The 20,489-nt window shown below is 46.0% G+C and overlaps 1 protein-coding gene across 2 annotated transcripts in view; it reads right to left on the bottom strand.

The window, feature by feature from the left end:
• Window positions 1-3,394: 3,394 nt before the first annotated feature.
• LOC147895754 (histone-binding protein MSI1-like) overlaps window positions 3,395-20,489 on the bottom strand; it is a 30,843-nt gene continuing 13,748 nt past the window's right edge. The window contains exons 4-6 of one of the 2 annotated variants that reach the window (XM_087382434.1): window positions 4,070-4,194; window positions 3,885-3,980; window positions 3,395-3,779 (exon numbers count right to left, since the gene is read on the bottom strand). In XM_087382434.1, the coding sequence (XP_087238560.1) occupies window positions 3,554-3,779; window positions 3,885-3,980; window positions 4,070-4,194 (447 nt within the window). In that variant the 3' untranslated portion in view covers window positions 3,395-3,553. The remainder of the gene's footprint in view (window positions 3,780-3,884; window positions 3,981-4,069; window positions 4,195-20,489) is intronic. The other variant, XM_087382435.1, reaches the window with a different exon arrangement.

The following is a 20,489-nucleotide window of genomic DNA, read 5'->3' as shown; positions in this document are numbered from 1 at the left end:
GAATGCATCTGGGATATGGTTGTCTATTGTTTGGCTTTGTTGTTGGTACACCAAGATCCTCAAATCCATGCTTTTAATGTCAACTCATAGATCTAAGCCTTGGGATGTTTGACTTGTGTAATGCACCCTTTAATGATTGATTCTAGGTATAGGATGAATTTCATGGTCGCCAGTGCCAATGGGTCAATGTCATACTAGGTCTAGACTTTGAAAGTTGTGTCATGGATCTCATACTCATGGAGATGGAAATATTGAGAGGAAATTTTGGATCTTGTTCATCAATTGATTGGCTATAGAGGGTTCAAGATCCATAAATCCTAGCTTTTGTGATGGCCCCTACTTTAAAGTTCGTGGACCTATAAACTTGATTTGGTAGTTGACAGTCCTAGATGCTTGACATGTAGAGGTCAAAGCTTGCACCAAAGCTCAATACTGAATTTGGCCATTGAACTATCCATCAATGGGTTTATCAAATTGTACATCAATCTGATTATTGATCTATCAATCAAATAGATGTCAAACCTAGTCATCAATCGATCAAGCACCTACATTATCCATGGACAAGGTCTCTCTAAAGTTGTTTTTGAGCTTGGCACAGCCTTAATATCATATTGGACCAATCACTCATATCTATATGAACAACAATTTATCACAAGTTGGCTACCTTATTTTGAATGTATTTTCACATTTTGTGCATTAAACCTCATAAGGTAATGATGTTTTTTTTAGTGGTCATCTTTGCAATTAATGCAAAGGCCTTTGTACCCTACTCTAGATCCCTATGCATAAGTCTTGAAAAATAGCCTTGTTGTGTATATGCCAACTATTCCAACCTATTGAAGCTGTACAATGTAGATCCATTTGCAATGGAAGATTTGTTAGTGAACATGTTTGATTTCCTATGAAAGCATCTTACTTGCATCCAAAGGATGTTGCCATTTTAGAAATTTAACTACCTTCGTAAAAGCTATAGTTTACTCCTTACTCGTCTATTCACCCATCTTGCATTCCTCACCCACTCGTAACAATTGGAATTAACCTCTTAGTCTTCCACCCCTCACACCTTACCTCCTCCACTAACATGTATATGGTTAATTTTTGACTGGCCAAAACCAAGAAGATATGACCAAAAACAAATTTAATGTTACTTGTGACCACAAATTAGTAAAAACTAGAACCATCCAAATAACAAAATTCTCTCTTAAAAACTAAGCAAATTTTCAAAGGCTTATGTAACAAATACATGTGAAATTATAGAAAGAGTTGATGACATTGTAAGAGATTCCAAGAGAATATTTTAGCATGATATTCTTCTTGTACTTTTTGGTTTAATTGGTCCTTCATTATATGTAAAGCTACAAGACTGATAAAACCTCTAAGACTTAAAAATGGTGTCAACAAACATCTTGCAAGACTTTTAGCAAGTAACAATAGTAAAATATCTAAGACTTAATAATGGTGTCAATAGACACCTCAATTTAAAAAAGCTCTCTGATTCGCGACCTATGTCAAAAGCCGTTTTTATCTCTTCTTGCTCTATATAACTCATCATCAAGAAGACCATATTCATTAAGATTCTAAAGGAATGAGAGATCTTCTTTGCAAATCTCTCTATCTACTTATATATATTTATATCTATATAAGAAGATGAGAATGCTTTGACAAAGATGAGTAGACTGTAAGTAGAGTAAAAAATAAGAGCATGAAGCAAGGAACTCAAAGGAGATGAAAGTGCTTTTACAAATGATGAGACAACGTTAAGTGGTTACAGAATGTGGCAAGGCTTCAAGTGGTGGTGTTGCTTGTAATGGTGGGGGACATTTAGGTGGAACTTGAGGGGCTAGGTAGTATGTATGACTTGGAAGGAGGGGACGTGGGGAGAGGGAGAGGGAAATTATGTGAGCAAGGTATGGGTAGAGGTCGTGGGCTAATACATGTGTGATTTTATTCCAAAATAAAGTACGTGCGTGGGCGCGTATGCAACTTGCATAATCCTACACAAATAAAACCAAGCAAGCTATATTAAAGTACAACGGCATTTAACATCCCAAAAGGCCCCCTCTTTATCAAGTACTAGATAAAAGGAATTCAAAGCATCGCCTTGTGTTTTTCTAATTACAACGAGCAAGCTAACAAACCCTAATCCAAAAGAAAAGAAAACTAGGCAAGACTGAAGGAAGAGATTTATGGTGTAGATCGTGTTGTAGCTAGATGAACTTTTAAAGATGAGCAAGCCTCACTGCACCAAATCCACAATTAGACTTAGAGCCAAGCTGAACGCCAAACATCCAAAGAGAAGGGAAAGTTGATCTTTCATGTTCAAAAATTGTAGCAATTGTTCATAAGCTCCATTGTTTGAAGAAGCTTCGTTTCCATATCCGCTCACATAAGATTCTATCGCTTGCTATTCTTAACGACAATGAGCGAGATAACACACATCTACGGTATAGTTTACTTGGGACAAACATGACGTTCATCGACATTTGGGGTGACCTTGGAATCAACTATGACAAGTTCAATTGTGTAGAGTCAAATATATCCATTGACTACACCGTGAATGAATAAGCAAGAGAGGTTGTAAAAACTGAGAAGAATGCATGTGTGATGAAGGCCATTAAGCAACCTATAATCTACAATGAGTGCAAAAGAGCTATAGTGTCTCAAGCTTAATAAGAGTATTGATTGTGCCCATTTTCCAAGGTATCAAAAAAGACATTTCTCGATGTGATAATCTATCCCTAACAAGGTAGTGCTAGAAGCAAGAAGTCAATGGTTCAACTATCATTCATTTTGTGGCTTTGATGCTTTGATATGGGACCTAAAAAGAAAAAGCCACTTTGGATATCTTTTCAAGCAAGTTAATAGTTTCACACCCCCTTAGTATCTTTAGTTTTTAATAACATTTTGCTTAAAATAGATTTTGAGATGTTTAGGAGGAGCAAGGTCCATCGATCACATTTTTCTTTCAAAGATCCTTGTTCTAAGAATGTGATATTGTTTAGTTACAGTTTTTGTTTTTACTATATATGTGTCATCTTCAAACTTGCTTTGAGTTGTTTTATTGCAAGTAAAGAAGTTTTTTGGTTCTATGAGCTTATGCCTGCTTCTCCTTCCAAGGACCTGGCTGAATATCCGGTCTCCTAAGCAAATTGCAGGTTCCTTTCAAAAACTAAGTTAAGACGTTCTCTATTTATATGCTAGCAAGTTTATGGGCCATCTCCCTTAGCCCAATTATGTGGCGACAAGACATGTTCTGGAGTCCTTACCAAACTGGGGGGAAATATGGTGGGATTCTGCACATTTTTGGGGAAAGGCAAAGAATACCCGTAACACTAGAAAAATTTGTGGGATCCTTGCGAGAGCCTGAAAAGTTGAAATGAGATGTCATAGGCCAAACTTTCACGAATACAATTTGTAATCACAATATTAAAACCAGCACACCAACTTTCCAAGCAGGCTAAGACAAGCCAAATTTCCACAAATGGACTTCACCAGCTGTTGACAAGACTTTTCTATCAAAGTTTCGCCAGCATCAATTCGATTCACTTAGCTATCAAAAGGCATTGGCATCATCCACTTGCCCAAAATCATCATCATGGTAAATGTTTTCTGCCATTTGCCAGATTTGTAAAATGTTATCTTCTGCAACACTGGCAAGCACCCAATCATCATTTGGATTCCATGAAAAATCAGATATTTTACTAGTGTGTCCTCCATGTATAAACAGCAACTCTGGAGGACCATCTTCTGCATCTTCTGGTGTTTGCTCTTCTCCAATCCTAAATTGAAACAAAACAATTATTCCTATCAGATGAAAATCTAAGATCAAAGAAGACAGCAAAGATCTTAAATACTGTCATAAATAATTTACTTTATCTTCTAACCTGCTTAAGTCCCAGACCATCATTCTCCTGTCGGCTCCGCAGGATGCTAAAATTGTTTCATTGTTTGGACTCCAACCTATCTGAAAGACTTCTTCCCTGTAAATAAAATAGCATACTTGAGAAGACAAGGGAAAGTGAATGGTCATCATCCCACAAAGCTCAGAATATCAAAAGTATGCCCATACGTATGGTTGCTGAAGGTATGTAAAGGTTTCGAGAGCTTGCGCAAATCATAAAGTGCGACAGTTTTGTCCGCTGACCCTGTTGCCAAGACCCATTCGTTGAAGGGATTGAATGCCAAACAATTAACCTGAAATTAAAAATGGCATTCTCAAATTTAATTTAAACGTTGGAGACACATTCTCTCTAAATTTGAGATACCTCTCATTCAAAGACGGTTTCAAGGCTTCTTTGAAAAAAAAAAAAGGTTTCGAAGCTTTTTTTAATCATACACACACACACTCTCTCTCTCTCTCTCTCTCTCTCTCTCTCTCTCTCTCTCAAGCAATAGAGCAGCCAGCTACAAAACTCGGGAGTTATCTAAAAGAAGTTTTGGAACACTGCAACAAGGTACTTGGACTAGCACACAAGCTATCTCAACAAGTACAAGCTACATAGCAATTCTATAGTATTTTCTTTCACCAAATGTAAAAGATCACTATTTTGTTTGATAGTGATTATCAATCCCATAGATCCTAAAGGGTCTCTTACAACACAATCATATCATATCATATCATCTCTCTCTCTCTCTCTCTCTCTCTCTCTCTCTCTCATATGTCGTGCAGCCCTAGGTGAAGGCCATAGCTTACGTGCAGGTCGCATGCACAGCAACAAGCTCCAAATGTGTCGCATTTTGCCTTTTTGCCAGGTCGCGCCACCACTACAGCCCTAGTTCCTTTCAGTTTGTAGCTCCTACCAGCGCCTCAAGCTGCACTTCAGACTCACTTCACAAAGAGCAGCCTCAGTTCACAGGTCTTCAGCTCAGTTCAATTTAGTTCACTTCGTTCAGGTCACGCAGCCCTAGGTGCAGGTCATAGCTTAGGTGCAGGTCGCATGCACAGCAACAAGCTCCAAATATGTCGCATTTCACCTTTTCGCCTTTGCTCCAGGTCGCGCCACCACTACAGCCGTAGTTCCTTTCAGCTCGCAGCTTCCCTTCAGTTTGTAGCTCCTACCAGCGCCTCAAGCTGCACTTCAGACTCACTTCACAAGAGCAGCCTCAGTTCACAGGTGTTCAGCTCAGTTCAGTTTAGTTCGCTTCATTCAGGCTCTTTCAGTTTCATTTCACAGCAGCAAGTTCCGTCCCTCAACCCCCAGTCCAGGTTGGGCTGAACCCCCCAGCCCAACTCGGGGGTTAAGTACAGCAGAGGCTAGTCATGGCATTTACACCTTGTCAGCACTCTCCAAAATCACATCATCTCGTCAAGGAGATCTTTGGCATTTTCGGTCACTTGAACGTTGATGCTCTCCAGTGGAACTCTTCCTCCTCCTCAGAGAAGTTTGATGCAAAGAAGGAAGCATTGAAGGCAAAACGTACTTGCAACAACTATAGCAAGAAAAGTCACTACTAAAGTAAGTGCCCTCAGAGATCACAAGGAAAGGGTATCGATTCCTTAGCTGCAGCTTTTCACTTCAGCCTTTTTCTTTGGCAAGTCTTGGATTCTTTTCTTCTGCAAGAGAGGAGATTGCCTTCAAAGCTGGTCATTCCAAGAAGTGGATACTTGGTAGTGGTGCCTCTCCACACATGTCTCCATCCCCAAAAAGGTTCCGCAACTTCAAGATCAAGGTAGGCGACATTTGCATCAAACACAGTTCCACCATCAAAGTTTGTGGAGAGGGAAGGCTCAAGATCATGAGGCGGGGGGAAGCACTCCTCCCAAGTATTATCTGTTCCATCCTTAGGCTTTCATTTGCTCTCGGTTCATGAGGCGTGTAAAGGCTTTCATTTGCTCTCGGTTCATGAGGCGTGTAAGTTTGGCACCCACATGGAATTCAATGAAAATTTTATGGCCATTTTCCACGGAGCCATCACACACAACTCGGAGACGAGCTGCCTGGGAACACATGGTTGATGGTTTGTCTAAAGTAGGCACAAGCACTTGTCATGACTCTCGTGATACAATGACATGAATCATGATCCATGATTAATCATTTATGTATCTTTCTCAATTCTGAAATATGAGCATGTCACCATTGACTCTTGAATGTACAATGATGTGTTGTTAGTTTTTAGAATTAGTAATATGTTTCAAGAATCAATCTCAAGTTCTCACTTCTCAGTGACATCAAATGTCTGTGCACTATGTTTCATGAGTTTTTTTCAAGTATTGGAGCTCTGGTGGTAATAATCTAGAATGTTTTCAATATTTTGGAAAAAATATTTTTTTTTTAATACCCTATTATGCACGAAACGTTTTTACAAACATTTTAGGTTTGCCTTGAATGTTCCCGAACTCCAAAACTCGTTTCGTAACTTCGCGCCTACTATGTTGCTGATTTATGATTTCAGCAAGCTCACATGGGTCTACTTTTTGGCCCAGAAAAATTGGCTTTGCCCGGTTTCGAGAGTGGTGTGCTCTTGTTCAGAATGAATACAAGCTGCCCATGAAAGTGATCCAGGGTGATAAAGGAGGTGGATTTTGCTCACATACTTTTGAGAGATTTTGCGAGGAGAAAGGCATCAAAAGAGAACTTGCAAACACTGGAACTCCATCTGAGTATGGGGTGGTTAGAAGGAAGAACAAGATCGTGGTAGCCCGTACGATGCTAGAGCACAGTGAGAATCCTTGTTCTCTTTGAGTGGAAGCTGCAGCAATGGCTTTGGCCGGTTTCGAGAGTGGTGTGCTCTTGTTGAGAATGAATCCGGGCTGCCCATGAAAGCGATCTAGGGTGATAAAGGAGGTGGATTTTGCTCACATACTTTTGAGAGATTTGTTCCATGGAATATGAAGCCAAAGTAAGTCAAAAATGAGTGTTCTAGGTGTCTAGGGGTGTTTATAGTCTAGTGAGTCCTAGACATGCCACGTGTCATATTGGGAGTTATCCCATATACACTATAGCTTTCTAGAGTCTAATGTCACACTATATAGTGTTGTTCTTGTCTCGAGTCTTTTTATATCAATCAACATCAAGCTCTTTGGTATCATGTGAGTACTTGTCCATTGCTTTCATTTTCTTTCCATTTCATTTCCATTATGCTTGTTATCTTTCCTTTCCATTCCTAGTGTTAGCTTGCTTCTCTCCCTACCACTATAATCTTCCATGTAGTATCATAGCCATGTTCCTAGCCCTGCTCTCTCTTTCCCTTTCCCTTCCAAGAGGTTGAGGTGTGAGAGGCCAATCAAGCTACTCTCCCCCCTCCTCCTTGGAAGGCTGCCCTCTTCTCTCCTTCCTTGAGCTCTCTTCTCCACGCCATGATCTACCACCTCTCTTCTCCTTCCTTCAACTACATCTTTTTGTGACCTACGGACGATGTGACGCTTCTATCCGGATCTAGAAGCAAAATCACAGCTTTGTGTCTTCAGTAAAGTTGTAGAGGACCTTGAGTACTACAAATTTCGTTTTTACATCATTGCAATCCGAGTTTTCTGTGAAAAGTTACAGCCCTTGCAAGAAGGGACGAAATTTGTTTCTGCGCACGAATTTTGTTCTAGAGCTCAATGATTTGACAGCCCAAGCATGATGCAGCCAGCTCAACGTGGAGCTGTCCATCCTCTTCATCGTTGACCTCTGCTCCAGCCCACCATTTGCTCCTTCTTCCCGACATTCTCTTGGAGTCGGTGCCCGTCATTCTCTTGGAGCTGCTGTCCTTCTACTTCTGTCTGCCATGAAGAAGTTCCAGACTTGGTCCAACTCATGAAAAACTTATCAAGGTGAATCTCCACTTTCTACTATTGCATTGGAAGTGAAGATGCTTCCAGCATGATGTAAGCACTCCGACACTACTTCGACACACTACACTATAGTGACTTCTCCGATTGGTGCATTGCTTCGAGCTTGATGTGAGTCCCGGTTACACCTTGACTTCTTCGATCACCTCTCCGAGTGCTCGTGGTGCCCGTGGTACACATTGGTTGCCTCTCGAAGTGCTTGTGACACCTCCAGCCTCTACTTCGACATCGGTGACTCTCCCTTAGCCATTTTGAGAGTCACTATGTGAGTGATCCATTTAGCTAACCCATGGACTTCACCGACACATTTTTTGGGACATTCCTGCCTAGTGCTTCATCGACATCGTCATCGACTTGCAAGGATGTGCACACATGTGCATTAGCTACTTGGAGGACATCTCTTACTTCTAAGAGATCTATTTTTATTATTTCTACAGCTTGATGTATTTTGGGATTCTCTGTCCTAGGTCCCCCTAAAATGATATGTATTGAGTGTTTAGTTTTCATTGAGTCTAAAGGTCCTCTGCCTTGGATAGTCCTCCTAAAAAGATGTATTGGTTTTCCTATTTTGGTATGTGGCTTCCTAACATGTCCTGTTATGAAGCCAAGGGGGGATGTACTATGGGAGCCATATGTATTGGCTTTGATAGGTCTCGTTATCAAGCCTGGCTGAGTTCCAAGATGTTGGTATATTCCTAGATCTATGAGCTGGTCATGTAGCCATGCTATAACGTGAGCCTCTGAGCATGTTGAGTCTCAAGCCATGAGAGTGCTTGGATCAACCTCTGAACACGCTCAAACTTTAGCCTCTGAGTTACATAGGGTGCACAGTTTAATGACTGTCATTGTCATGTTCTGTTCTTGATTCCATTCCAATAGTCTCTCACCTTGCCTTCATGATTTGTTCCATGGAATATGAAGCCAAAGTGAGTCAAAAATGAGTGTTCTAGGTGTCTAGGGATGTTTTATAGTCTAGTGAGTCCTAGACATGCCACGTGTCATATTGGGAGCTATCCCATATACACTATGGCTTTCTAGAGTCTAGTGTCAAACTATATAGTGTTGTTCTTGTCTTGAGTCTTTTTATATCAGTCAACATCAAGCTCTTTGGTATCATGTGAGTACTTGTCCATTGCTTTCATTTTCTTTCCATTTCATTTCCATTATGCTTGTTATCTGTCCTTTCCATTCCTAGTGTTAGCTTATTTCTCTCCCTACCACTATGATCTTTCAAGATTTTGCAAGGAGAAAGGCATCAAAAGAGAACTTGCAAACACTAGAACTCCATCCGAGTATGGGGTGGTTAAAAGGAAGAACAAGAAGCAGGAAGCTATAGTACAAAATAAAAAGGTATTGCGTATTGGGAGGACTAGATTGTATTCGCTGTTTTGATGAAGAAGAGGGCTACATACAGTCTCACAAGGAGCTGCGAGCTGAGGAGCTGCTGCTCCCTGTGACACCGCGTTGCTCGTGGCTGTCCCGTTGCCTCTGTCCTATCCGCCCCCTATGCACTCCCTCGCCCTCCCCGCTGCCTCTTTTGCTCCTGCCGCCCCTCCTACGCCCTCACCCGTCCCTTCTTCTCCCGCCTCCGCTACCTCCCCACCCGCTTGCTGCACCCCCATCCGCTCGCTTCGCCTCCAGCCACCCCTCTTTCCTTCGCCTCTGCCTTCTCTTCCTCCATCTCCTCCACCTTCGCCCCCCGCAAACTCCACCTCTTTCGCCTCCCGCACCCTTCTCCTCTCCCTGGCCGACTCCCCTCTCCGCCTCCTCTCCGCCCTCTTGCCTCTCCTCGCCTTCTTCTCTCCTCCCCTCCTTCTCTCCCCCCTCGCCTTCTCTCCCCCCTCGCCTTCTCGCCCTCCGTCCTCTTCCGCCCTCCTTGCCTTCATTCTTCCTCTTATGTCCTTGCCCCCTCCTTCGCCCCGCCTCGTCTCCGCCTCCTCCTTTGACGCTTTTTCCCCCCTTTTTCTTCTCCCTCCCTACAGCGGGAGCACTTGTGCTTGTGAAGGCGAAAGAAAAATTAGTGGTGACCCTTGGTCTGGCCAGAGGGGCTCTATGGCAACACCCTCGAATCCCACAACCATTAAGATTCTTCTTTCCCCAACTAACAAGCAACAGGTACAACACGTAGTTCAATCCCTCCAAGACAAGGCACTTGTGGGCAAAATTATGAGCCTCACGCCTACATGGAGACAAGTGCAACAGTGGATCCAGGCGAGCTTGGCATTAGAGGGAGACCACATCCAAGAGGTCACCATCTATGGACGAGGCGTTTTCCTCATCCAACTGAGCTCCTCCGACACCACCTCAACACTTCTGGCACAGAGCCCCATACTCCTTGGCCCGCACCTTGTCTACCTCTTTCCTTGGTATCATGGGTTCACAATCGAGGACATGGATACGACACATCATGTTTCACAGTTTCCGGTTACACTCCGCTTCCCAGGGCTCCCCAAAGAGTATCGAGCCATCCTCCCTTCCATTGGTCGGGCATTTGGCACAGTGCTTGAGTCCCCGCCAGAGACGACCGCCTCCGTTCTAGCAGATGATGGAATCCCCAGGATCAGACTGGTGGTGGAGAGCCCGGAGTCCCTCCCAGAGTTAATCCTTCTCGAGACCCTGGAAGGGGGCACACTTCGCCAGAGGGTGGAGATCTCCAGGTTACCAAGCCAATGTCTTTGGTGCAAACTGTAGAATCCCGTAGGATAGAATAGATGCATCTTGGAAGAGTGAGAGCACAATGAAACCAAAATGTAGTTCTCTATTATAGATTGTGAGAGAGAGGACTCTCTCTTATAGAAAGGGGAAGAAGGTAGTACCTTCCCTACATAAGTGACAATCAGCCCCTACATCAGTGGGAACATCAGTGGGACTGGCCTAAATCAAAGGAACCTCCCATGTGGGGACCTTTGGCTTACATCATCACTTAGGTCACACACTAGACACATCATAGCACTTGATGTGCCTTTACAACACACAAACACACATGTGACTCCCCTAGATGCACACACGCACCATAGAGCAAGCCCTTGATCATACTTATCCCAACATACCCCCCCTCAAGGGGTTGCCTCTTGCAGTGTCCAGGATACATCTAGTCTCATAGTTTCTCATGCCATCTCATGGTGGTCAAGGATTAATCTATGGCTAGGATCCCATGCTAGCAAGGGTTCCCAAGGGTGTGAGGTTCACAGAAATGGGATACTCAAAACACATATCACATGGTCTACATCATATGGTGACCAGAGGTGATTTACAAAAGACATAACATATGATATTCTTTTTGGAGTACTACTCCAGGCAGAGAACCTCAAAATTTGACCAAGTGATGATAAACAAAAAAGACAGTGCTTAAAAAGCACAGTCTTTATTTTCTTCATTTGCTGATGGAGTTCTTCCTTCAGCCAGATTTGCTTTGTTGTTGAAGTAGTCCTTCACAAGAAATGCTTGATTCTCTTTGTTGTTCTTCATGGAATAACACATTCCCTTTTCCAATTTTAGGTAAAGGAGCAAGATATATTTGAAGCATTTTCCTTGTGCACCAAATACTGTGAGATGATGATCCCGAGCTTTATGTGAAGTTTCAAAGCCATCAATGTGGTGAATGTATGAGTCTCTTAATCCCAAAGCAATGATAGCAAGAGCCTTCTTGTCTTTGATCAACCAATTAGCTTTTTCTTTTGTAGACTTCTTTCCATTCACAACATTCCAAATCTTCTTTTTCATAAGCATAAACTCGGCTTTTGTTTGCCAAGTATGGAAACTAGTTCCATCCAACTTCTCTACTTGCTTGGGCTTAGTCATCTTTACAATTCAAGTACTCATCAAGAGAGAATCACATAGTCATCATTCTAAATGCAAAGTATAAGGACACTTATGAGCTCCATGACTGAGTTCTACTACTCAAGTACAATCAAAGCAATGAAAGTCTGCAGTAAATAATGGAAGCCCCACACTTATGGTGATTGCTCAACACCTTTTGACCAAAATATGCAAAATTCTGTCAACAGAGACCATAGTAGATTGGAGGGTGCAATTCTCATAGCTCATAGCTCTATTCAAGGGGATTTTTATGCAGGAAGAAAGGCCTTATACCAGAGAGGGTCCTCCACCAAGGAAGAGCGCAATGTTGCACCAAGTCACCATAGCCAAGCTTGACAAAGTTGACTGGTTTTTTCACATTTTCTCCTCCAATTCTTGACCAAACGGGCTCAGATTTCATCAGCAGCTTGCTTGTAGTGTCGTCCAGCTCGGGCTCAGAGGAATCAGCAAAAGGGTAAGCACAGAGGCGGTATTACACGATAGATCGGCGAGCAGTCTTCGTGTTGGCGTTACGCGTATAGAGGAAATTTCTCTAATTGCTTGCAGCTGGAAAGTCGCCCATACACGAGGAGTCTACAGCTCAAAGGGTTGAACAATGGTTGCTTGTAGGTAGAAAACAGGCTCTCACAAAATTTGGGGAAGAAAGAGGAAAATGGAGATGATGAAGAAGCTTTGAGAAAACTAGTAGTTTATGCTAGAGAAAGCATCTAATGCTAGGCTAGGCTAGATCTAGAACCTAAAGCTCTGATACCAAGTGTAGAATCCCGTAGGATAGAATAGATGCATCTTGGAAGAGGAGTGAGAGCACAATGAAACCAAAATGTAGTTCTCTATTATAGATTGTGAGAGAGAGGACTCTCTCTTATAGAAAGGGGGAGAAGGTAGTACCTTCCCTACATAAGTGGCAATCAGCCCCTACATAAGTGGCAATCAGTCCCTACATCAGTGGGACTGGCCTAAATCAAAGGAACCTCCCATGTGGGGGCCTTTGGCTTACATCATCACTTAGGTCACACACTAGACACATCATAGCACTTGATGTGCCTTTACAACACACAAACACATATGTGACTCCCCTAGATGCACACATGCACCATAGAGCAAGCCCTTGATCATACTTATCCCAACACAGACAGATGGGTCACCTCGCCAAAGATTGCCCTATGGCCTCCCCCATGAGCCTCCCCCCCCTCCTCCGCAGAGTAGGAAAAGTCAACAAGCCCGAGTTCAGCACCCTCTCAAACAAGAGCAGCAGGAGTCTCAAACCCCATGGGTTACCCCCTCAGCAGGGGACTGGACACAGGTTAAAAGAAAAAGAAACAAAGTAAGCAGGCCCGCAAACGCCGCAGGCAGAGGGCCAATCGCAAAGAGAGGGACAGGGTTGACTGAGAGGCCTTGAAGGAGGATCAACAAGAGCCACCTCCGACGACGACAAGGGACACCACCCACTATGCCGATCCTCTAGCTTCGGAGGTTCGATCTCTGCACCCACCCTTGCAGCAACAGCGAGCCCCAAGAGCTCCAAACGCGGTGATGGCAGAAGCTGCAGTCACTAGTTCGATGAGGACTGCAGAGGAGCCGATCCAAAACCCTAACGAGCCAGATCAACAGGGGGGGCTGATGTCGTCCTTATCCCTCCTCCTCCTCCCCCTCCCCCTCCCCCCCTAGACCCCTCCCCCTCCTCATCTTCACTTCCCCTCCCCCTCCTCATCTTCACTTCCCCTCCCCCTCCAGGGTTCCCCCGCCCCCTTCCCCCCCCCCCTCAGCCCCCCCTCCTATAGTCACTCTCACCACCCGCCCCCCTCCCTCTATCCCCCGCGTCCCCACCGCTCCCTCTCCTGCTGTCTCCCTCTCCACTTCAGCAACAAGTTCTTCTGCTTTAACACCCCTACCAGCTGGCAAGGGAACAATGACACCCCCTTCTGCCTCCTCATCGCAACAGCAAGCCCGTTCAGGGAGGGATCCTGAGAGACGAGGCTCATCTTCCTAGTCAGCGGCCCCTAACCTCCAACCTGGGCGTCCCTTACCGCGAGACTTCTGGAGGTTAGGACCCTGGAACTATCTGGAGGTTCCGGACTCTTATCCTCTACCATTGGAGGTAACGCTCATGGTCCGTCAACCCCGAAAGGGAGGTTTGATCAGTGCAGTGGGATCTCCGACACACCCCGTTTGGAGATTTCCGTTTGCCTCCACATGGATGGAGACATGGTCCCCAAAGGTGTTCGATGCTATTTTGGGGAATCAAATTACACTCATGATGGATGAGTGGATGGGGCCACATGGACTAGACATTTGTACGCCCATGGTGCGGAGATGAACTTTTAGTTGAGCTTCACGCGCGAGGAGCCAATGTGTGGTTTGGCGACAGGAGTTATCAAATTGCCGCTGGAGGCAAAGTTGAAGCAGGCACACCTCTGGCCCCTCTAAAAGTGTGCGGAGCTATTCGGGATGGAAGCCTCCATGATGAAGTGGGCACGAAAGATCGATATTGAGCCGGTATCCACACTAGTACGGCGACGCACAAATACTAACCACTCACCCTCTAAACCCCCATCAAAATCACACAAAGCAGTCTTTCTGGGGCAGGCACCCACTCACAGGAGAGCCTTGTTCTTGACTCCCCCGTCCTCATGAGCTGGACCATAGTGGGTTGGAATGTACACGGGCTCCACGACCATGTTCGTAGCCAGCCGCAGTACCTGATACTCCGACAGGAGTTGCAGAGGGCAGTGGTAGGACGGACAGTGGACATCCTTATGATTCATGAGCACATGTTTTCAGCTTCAGACATCAGACAACGCCATCACCTTCTCCCAAGGAAAGGTCCAGAGGAGTGGTTCCCTGCGGTAGGACGGAGTGGAGGGGTCTGCGTCTCCGTCTCACAGACTTTGGCCCCAGAGGTGTACGATCAGGGCGAGCTCATTCCAAGACCGGCAGTTTGGATGGGAGTTCGGACGAGAGAGTCCAAGATCGGGATCTTGAACGTGTATGCCCCAGCGTGCAAACAACACCACCCGGCCTTTTGAAGGAGGCTGTCAGAGTGTCTTCCGAATATAGACTCCTGGATTGTTGGAGGTGACTTCAACAACCTGGAGTTTGGGGAAGACAAGCAGGGTGGAGCCTCTTTTTTTGAGATGCCAGTAGCAGAGCGTAGCACCTGGAAGCAGTTCATTTTCATGATCAGTGGCAGAGACCCATGGAGAGAGTCAGGTTTCAGCAGGACACCTGGCAGCCTTCTCTTCTCCTTTGGACAGAGGAGACACGATGGATTGCTAGAGAGATTGGACCGTTTCTATGTTGGGGACTGGGCACTACACAGAGGCGGATCTACCGGGATTCTGGCAAGTACAACGATGTCAGCCAGTGGTACTTCACTTGGATCAGCCCCGCCGAGGTCTCCCCTAAAAGGGGATCCGCATTCCAGAGGACCTCCTGCAGGACGAGGAGATTCAGTAGGTCATGGCAAGGACAAAGACGGCACCGTGTGAGAGCTGGGCTAATGGGTGGCCGATGCGATTCAAAGGAGTAGTGAGAGCTGCAGGCTCACGCCCTTTGGCGGCGGAGTACCCTTCAGGAGCGAGAGCGGGCTTTGAGGAGAGACCTCGCCTCAATCGAGAGGCTCAGGGAGCAAGACCCAGTGTCTTAGTGGCTTAGTGACAGATTCAAGCGCACTCATCTCGAGCTCCAGGACACGGAGGTGCGGCGGGCTAAGTTCTCCTATCATTCCTCCCAAGCCTGATGGGTGCAACAGGGAGACAAGATGACCAAGCAGTTCTTTTAGACCATTGGGCCCCGATCGGCAAACACACAGCTACAGCGTCTCCGAGACTCGCAAGGCATCATGCACACTGACCCGCAGGAGATTCTGGACATAACCACATGTTTCTACAGCCAGCTCTTTCAGACGAAGAGGATGACCCCAGCTGGTCTTGTGGCCCAAGAGCTAGTTTGGGATTATTCAGCAACTAAGCAATCCCCAATTTATGGGGCAATCAAACAGCTCACAGGCCAGCCAAAAGGCCAGCCATCTCAGCCAAACAAATGGCCAGAAAGTCCAGCTGGTCTGGCCGACCAGCTGGCAGGCCCACCGACCAGCTGGCCGACCAGCTGGCAGGCCCACCGACCAGCTGGCCAACCAGCTAGGTCTGGCCTATAAAAGGCTTCTGCCCCCACACTTCCTTTGACAGGACAGGACCTGCAGCTGCTCCTCATCTCCTCCATCTTTTGCTGCAGGCCCACCTGCTCCATTTACCTCTCCTCTCCACTTCTGCCTCCTCTGCTGCCTCCTCTTCTGCCTCTCCTTCCTGCCTCCTGGCTGCTCCATCCTCTCCTCAAGATCTGTCCCAACTTCTGCTCTACTTCAGCTCTGCTCCTTCTACTCCAGTTCTGTCCCATCCTACTCCAGATCTGTCCCCTTCTGCTCCTCTGCTCCAGATCAGCTCCTTCTGCTCCAGATCTGTCCCATCCTACTCCAGATCTGTCCCCTTCTGCTCCTCTGCTCCAGATCAGCTCCTTCTGCTCCAGATCTGTCCCATCCTACTCCAGATCTGTCCCCTTCTGCTCCTCTGCTCCAAATCAGCTCCTTCTGCCCCAGATCAGCTCCTTTTCTTCATCATGTTGCTATTCCAGACAGCCTGAAGGTTCCTTCCTCAGAGCATGCTGGTTTTCAGCCATTTCCTAGGGCAGCCCCAGCCCTTCATCATCCTTGTCATCATTGAGCTACACGGAGGACTGCGTTACGCTCCCTCTGCTGCTATCTTTTCTACTGTCTCTCTACATGGAATCATCTTTCTGATTCACCTCAGCCATGGTCCGTCAAACACGATGGCTTGAGGTTCTTGTATTCAGTTTTTCATATTACCGACAGGCACTATGTTTTCTGAGTTCCGTTCTTCAGTTGTATCTGAGTATTGTCTATATTCTAATCGCTCCACTGCAAACCCTATCGTTTCTCTATAGGGATCATGTTCCGCCAGTAGTCTCGCAGGACTTATGCAACAGACTTGAGGAGCCTTTCACAGATGAGGAGCTCTGGGAAGCCCTCAAGGCTCTCCCGACCCAGAAGTGCCCGGGTGAGGATGGCTTGACTCCGGCCTTCTTCCGGAACTTCTAGGAGATTATCTCCACCCCTTTCCGTCTAGCTTGCCAGGAGATTTTTGACACAGGCCTTCTCCCTCAGTCTTTGAGCAAAGGGGTGGATTTGTTTGATCCCGAAAGGGGGAGATAGGTCAAACATCCGACAATGGAGGCCGATCACTCTACTTGATACTGCATACAAGATCCTCGCAAGGTCTTGAGTTTGCGGTTATGGCCCCATCTTACCAACATCATCCATGACACACAGACTGGATTTGTCCAGGAGCGTAGCATCCTAGACAACATCTTCACGTTCTGGGAGACAGTGGATTGGTCCAGAGAGGAGTCATAGCCATTGGCCGTCCTCTTGGACTTTGAGAAGGCCTACGACAGGGTGGAGTGGTCTTTCTTGGAGGGCACTATGAGGAGATTGGGTTTCTCAGACAGATGGGTCAGAGGAGTTTTAGCGCTATATGCAGGGAGCTCTAGCCATATCCTTATCGGAGGACACACAGGCGAGGCCCTTCCTCTCTCTCGCTCAATCTGCCAGGACTGCCCACTTGCTCCCTTCCTCTTCTTGTTTGTGGCAGAGGCTTTGGGCTACTATTTGAGATCACAAGTGGCGGGTCTCACAGGGTTGAAGCTCCCAATCAGACATGATGAGGAGCTACTTGACTCGGAGTTTGCAGACGACACGGCCTTATATGTTGAGGGCACCACAACGAGTCTGGAGAGAGTCAGGGGCACCCTGGCTATTTATTATGAGGGCTCGGGGACACGGATCAACTCGACGAAATCTATAGGTTTCTTCACAAGCTTTGAGGAGACATAGGAGATCCAGGAGTGGGGGAGTGACTTTGGCTTCAGATGGATACCACGGGGCCAGACAACGAGATACCTCGGATGCCAGGTGGGTATTGACATTACAACAGAGCAACAGATTGCCCCGATCCTTGAGAGTGTTCGGCGCAAGCTTCTCTATTGGAGCGCCAGTCCCTTATGTGGCACCCAGAGATCAGAGATCAGGAGGGCCGTATGCTCGGACAGCGGACTCACATTCGTTAGGCATAGTGGGACAGTGGTCCAACAGGGTCCTTTGGCCGTTGGAGCAGACTACCTATGGAGACAGGGCGAGGCTTGAAGCTCTAGCGCATCTGCAAGGGGCAGGGCAATGGATGGGCGAGATTGACTTAGTCATTCCGGAGTCCTGGTGGGAAGGACTTCACGTTTGGAGAGACAGCAGATGGTTGGGGCAGTTTTCTCGTACTGGTATTCCCTTGAGGATGTTGATGCGGCGCAGTAGCACACACCCCGGCTTCTTCCGTGTACCTGGAGGCCTACTTCAGCCACTCACTGAGAGTGACCCCGAGATGGATGGGAGTCTTGATGGGATACACTGGCAGATGATTAGAGTGGTGGGCCGTTTGGGGAAGGAGTGGCACATTGACCCTCCCAGTATTTCAGAGCAAGATGCCTCTAGATGGCGCCTTTGGCTGTGGGTGTGGCCAGGTAGAGATGGATCACACCGACACACACGCAGGATAAACACAAGAGTGTGGGGATAAAACATATGTGTGTACCTCCCCTAGCACACAGTCAACCTTTTATATGAAAGGATAAGGTTACAACACTAAGTACACCGTACTTAGTGTACTTAACAAATAAAAGTACTAACTGTACTTAAGTGTACTAACTGTACTTGGGTGGCCATAGTGCCTTTACCCCAACAACCTCCCACTTAAAGGCAATATGCCTTCAAGTAAAAATAAATGAGGCTCAACCTATACCCATCAACTGTCGGCAATGTGCAAACCGCTCTGCAGGCAAGCCTTTTGTCAACAAATCTGCTGGATTATCATCTGTGTGAATCTTGACAAGCTAAATCAGCTTATCATCTATTACCTCCCTGATGAAGTGATACTTCACATCAATGTGCTTTGTCTTTGCATGAAAGACAGGATTGTGTGCCAACTGAATAGCACTCTGACTGTCACAATGCAACAATGGAATATCACCTGTAATGCCCAAGTCTCCCACTAGCCGAGATAACCATAAGGCCTCCTTGCATGCCTCTGTGGCTGCAATATATTCAGCTTCCGTGGTAGACAAGGCTATGCACTGCTGCATCCTTGACATCCATGACACTGCACCTCCAGTGAATGTATAAACATAACCGGTAGTAGACTTCCGGTTATCGGGATGACCAACAAAATCTGAATCCACATAACCATGCACCTTTGCATCTCGCTTGCCAAAGCATATGCACAACTCCTGTGTGCCCTTCAGGTATCTCATGATACCTTTCACTGCATTCCAATGCTTCTTGCCTGGATTTGCCATATACCTGCTAACCACTCCCACTGCAAACGCAATATCAGGTCTGGTAGCAACCATGGCATACATGAGACTGCCACAAGTGAATCTTGGCCATTTCAGCCCTATCAGCATCTGAGTGTGGGCTGTCCATTGCACTGAGTTTCACATATGGAGGCAATGGAGAACTAAGGGTCTTCCCCCCCTCCATATGAAACCTGTGCAATACTTTGCCAATATATTCGGTCTGAGACAAATACAACAAACGTTGTCCCCTGTCTCTCCGTATCCGCATTCCCAGTATGTGATTTGCATCACCAAGGTCCTTCATATCAAAGGCCTCATGCAATCTTTTCTTAAGGTCATCAAGCTCCTTACGAGCTTTACCAACAATAAGCATGTCATCCACATATAAAATGAGAATGATTAAGCTGCCATTTGCAGCCCTTTTGGTATATAAGCAGTGATCGTCATCACTTCTCCTGAAACCTTGGGACTTCATGAAGGTATCAAATTTCTTATACCATTCCCTTGGTGCCTGTTTCAGCCCGTAAAGGCTCTTTTTAAGCTTGCATACAAGTGACTCCTTGCCCTTGACTGCAAATCCTTCTGCCTGCTGCATGTAGATCTCCTCATGAAGATTACCGTGAAGAAAGGCTGTCTTCACATCCATTTGGCATAATTCCAAATTCTCACATGCAACCAAAGCAAGAACAATCCTGAGTGTGGTCATCTTAACCACTGGAGAAAAGATCTCATCAAAATCGACACCATACTCCTGCTTAAAGCCCTTGGCAACTAACCTGGCTTAGCTCCAAGTGTGACATTCAATCTATACACCCACTTGCATGGCAGTAATTTCATGCCCTTAGGCAACTGCACCAATTCCCAAGTAACATTTTTATGGAGACTGTCCATTTCAGACTTCATGGCTAGTTCCCATAGCCTTTTATCATGCATTTGCACGGCTTCCTTGTAACAGGAAGGTTCTCCACAGTCTGTAAGCATAATAAAATCTGCTCCTAGAACAAATCTGTCTGGCGGTTTCATTTGTCGAGTGGACCTTCGGACCCATTGGTCTTGCTGTCCAACTTGCTGCTCACCTAAAACAGGTGGCTGTTCCAGTAGATCAGGCTGCAGAATTATGCCTGGGAGGTCTTCCAAAGGTGGCATGTCCCGTAGTACATCTTCAGCCACTGCGGGCTGTCCATTTGGACCTGCTGCAGCATCATGCATTGGCTGATTACGCTGCTGTTGTGGCTGATTCGCAGCCTGCCTGAATTGTACAGGATGTCCCGAGTCATCAATGTCAACCTCTGAAGCATCAGAAGGCTTATCTGCTGCCTTAAACATACATGACTCATCAAATAAGACATCATTGCTGCGGCTTCTTATTCACAGGATCCCATAGGCGGTAACCCATCTCACCACTGTCACCATATCCAAGAAAAATGCATTTAAGAGACTTAGGATCAAGCTTGCTGCGATCTTCTCTGCGTATATGCAC

Source organism: Dipteris shenzhenensis, chromosome 12, assembly GCF_047967505.1.
Source record: "Dipteris shenzhenensis isolate YYH24624 ecotype China chromosome 12, Dip_SZ_1.0, whole genome shotgun sequence".
NCBI classification, from domain to species: domain Eukaryota; kingdom Viridiplantae; phylum Streptophyta; class Polypodiopsida; order Gleicheniales; family Dipteridaceae; genus Dipteris; species Dipteris shenzhenensis.
Note: the sequence above shows the minus strand (reverse complement) of the source record. Positions and strands in the feature narration are given on the sequence as shown.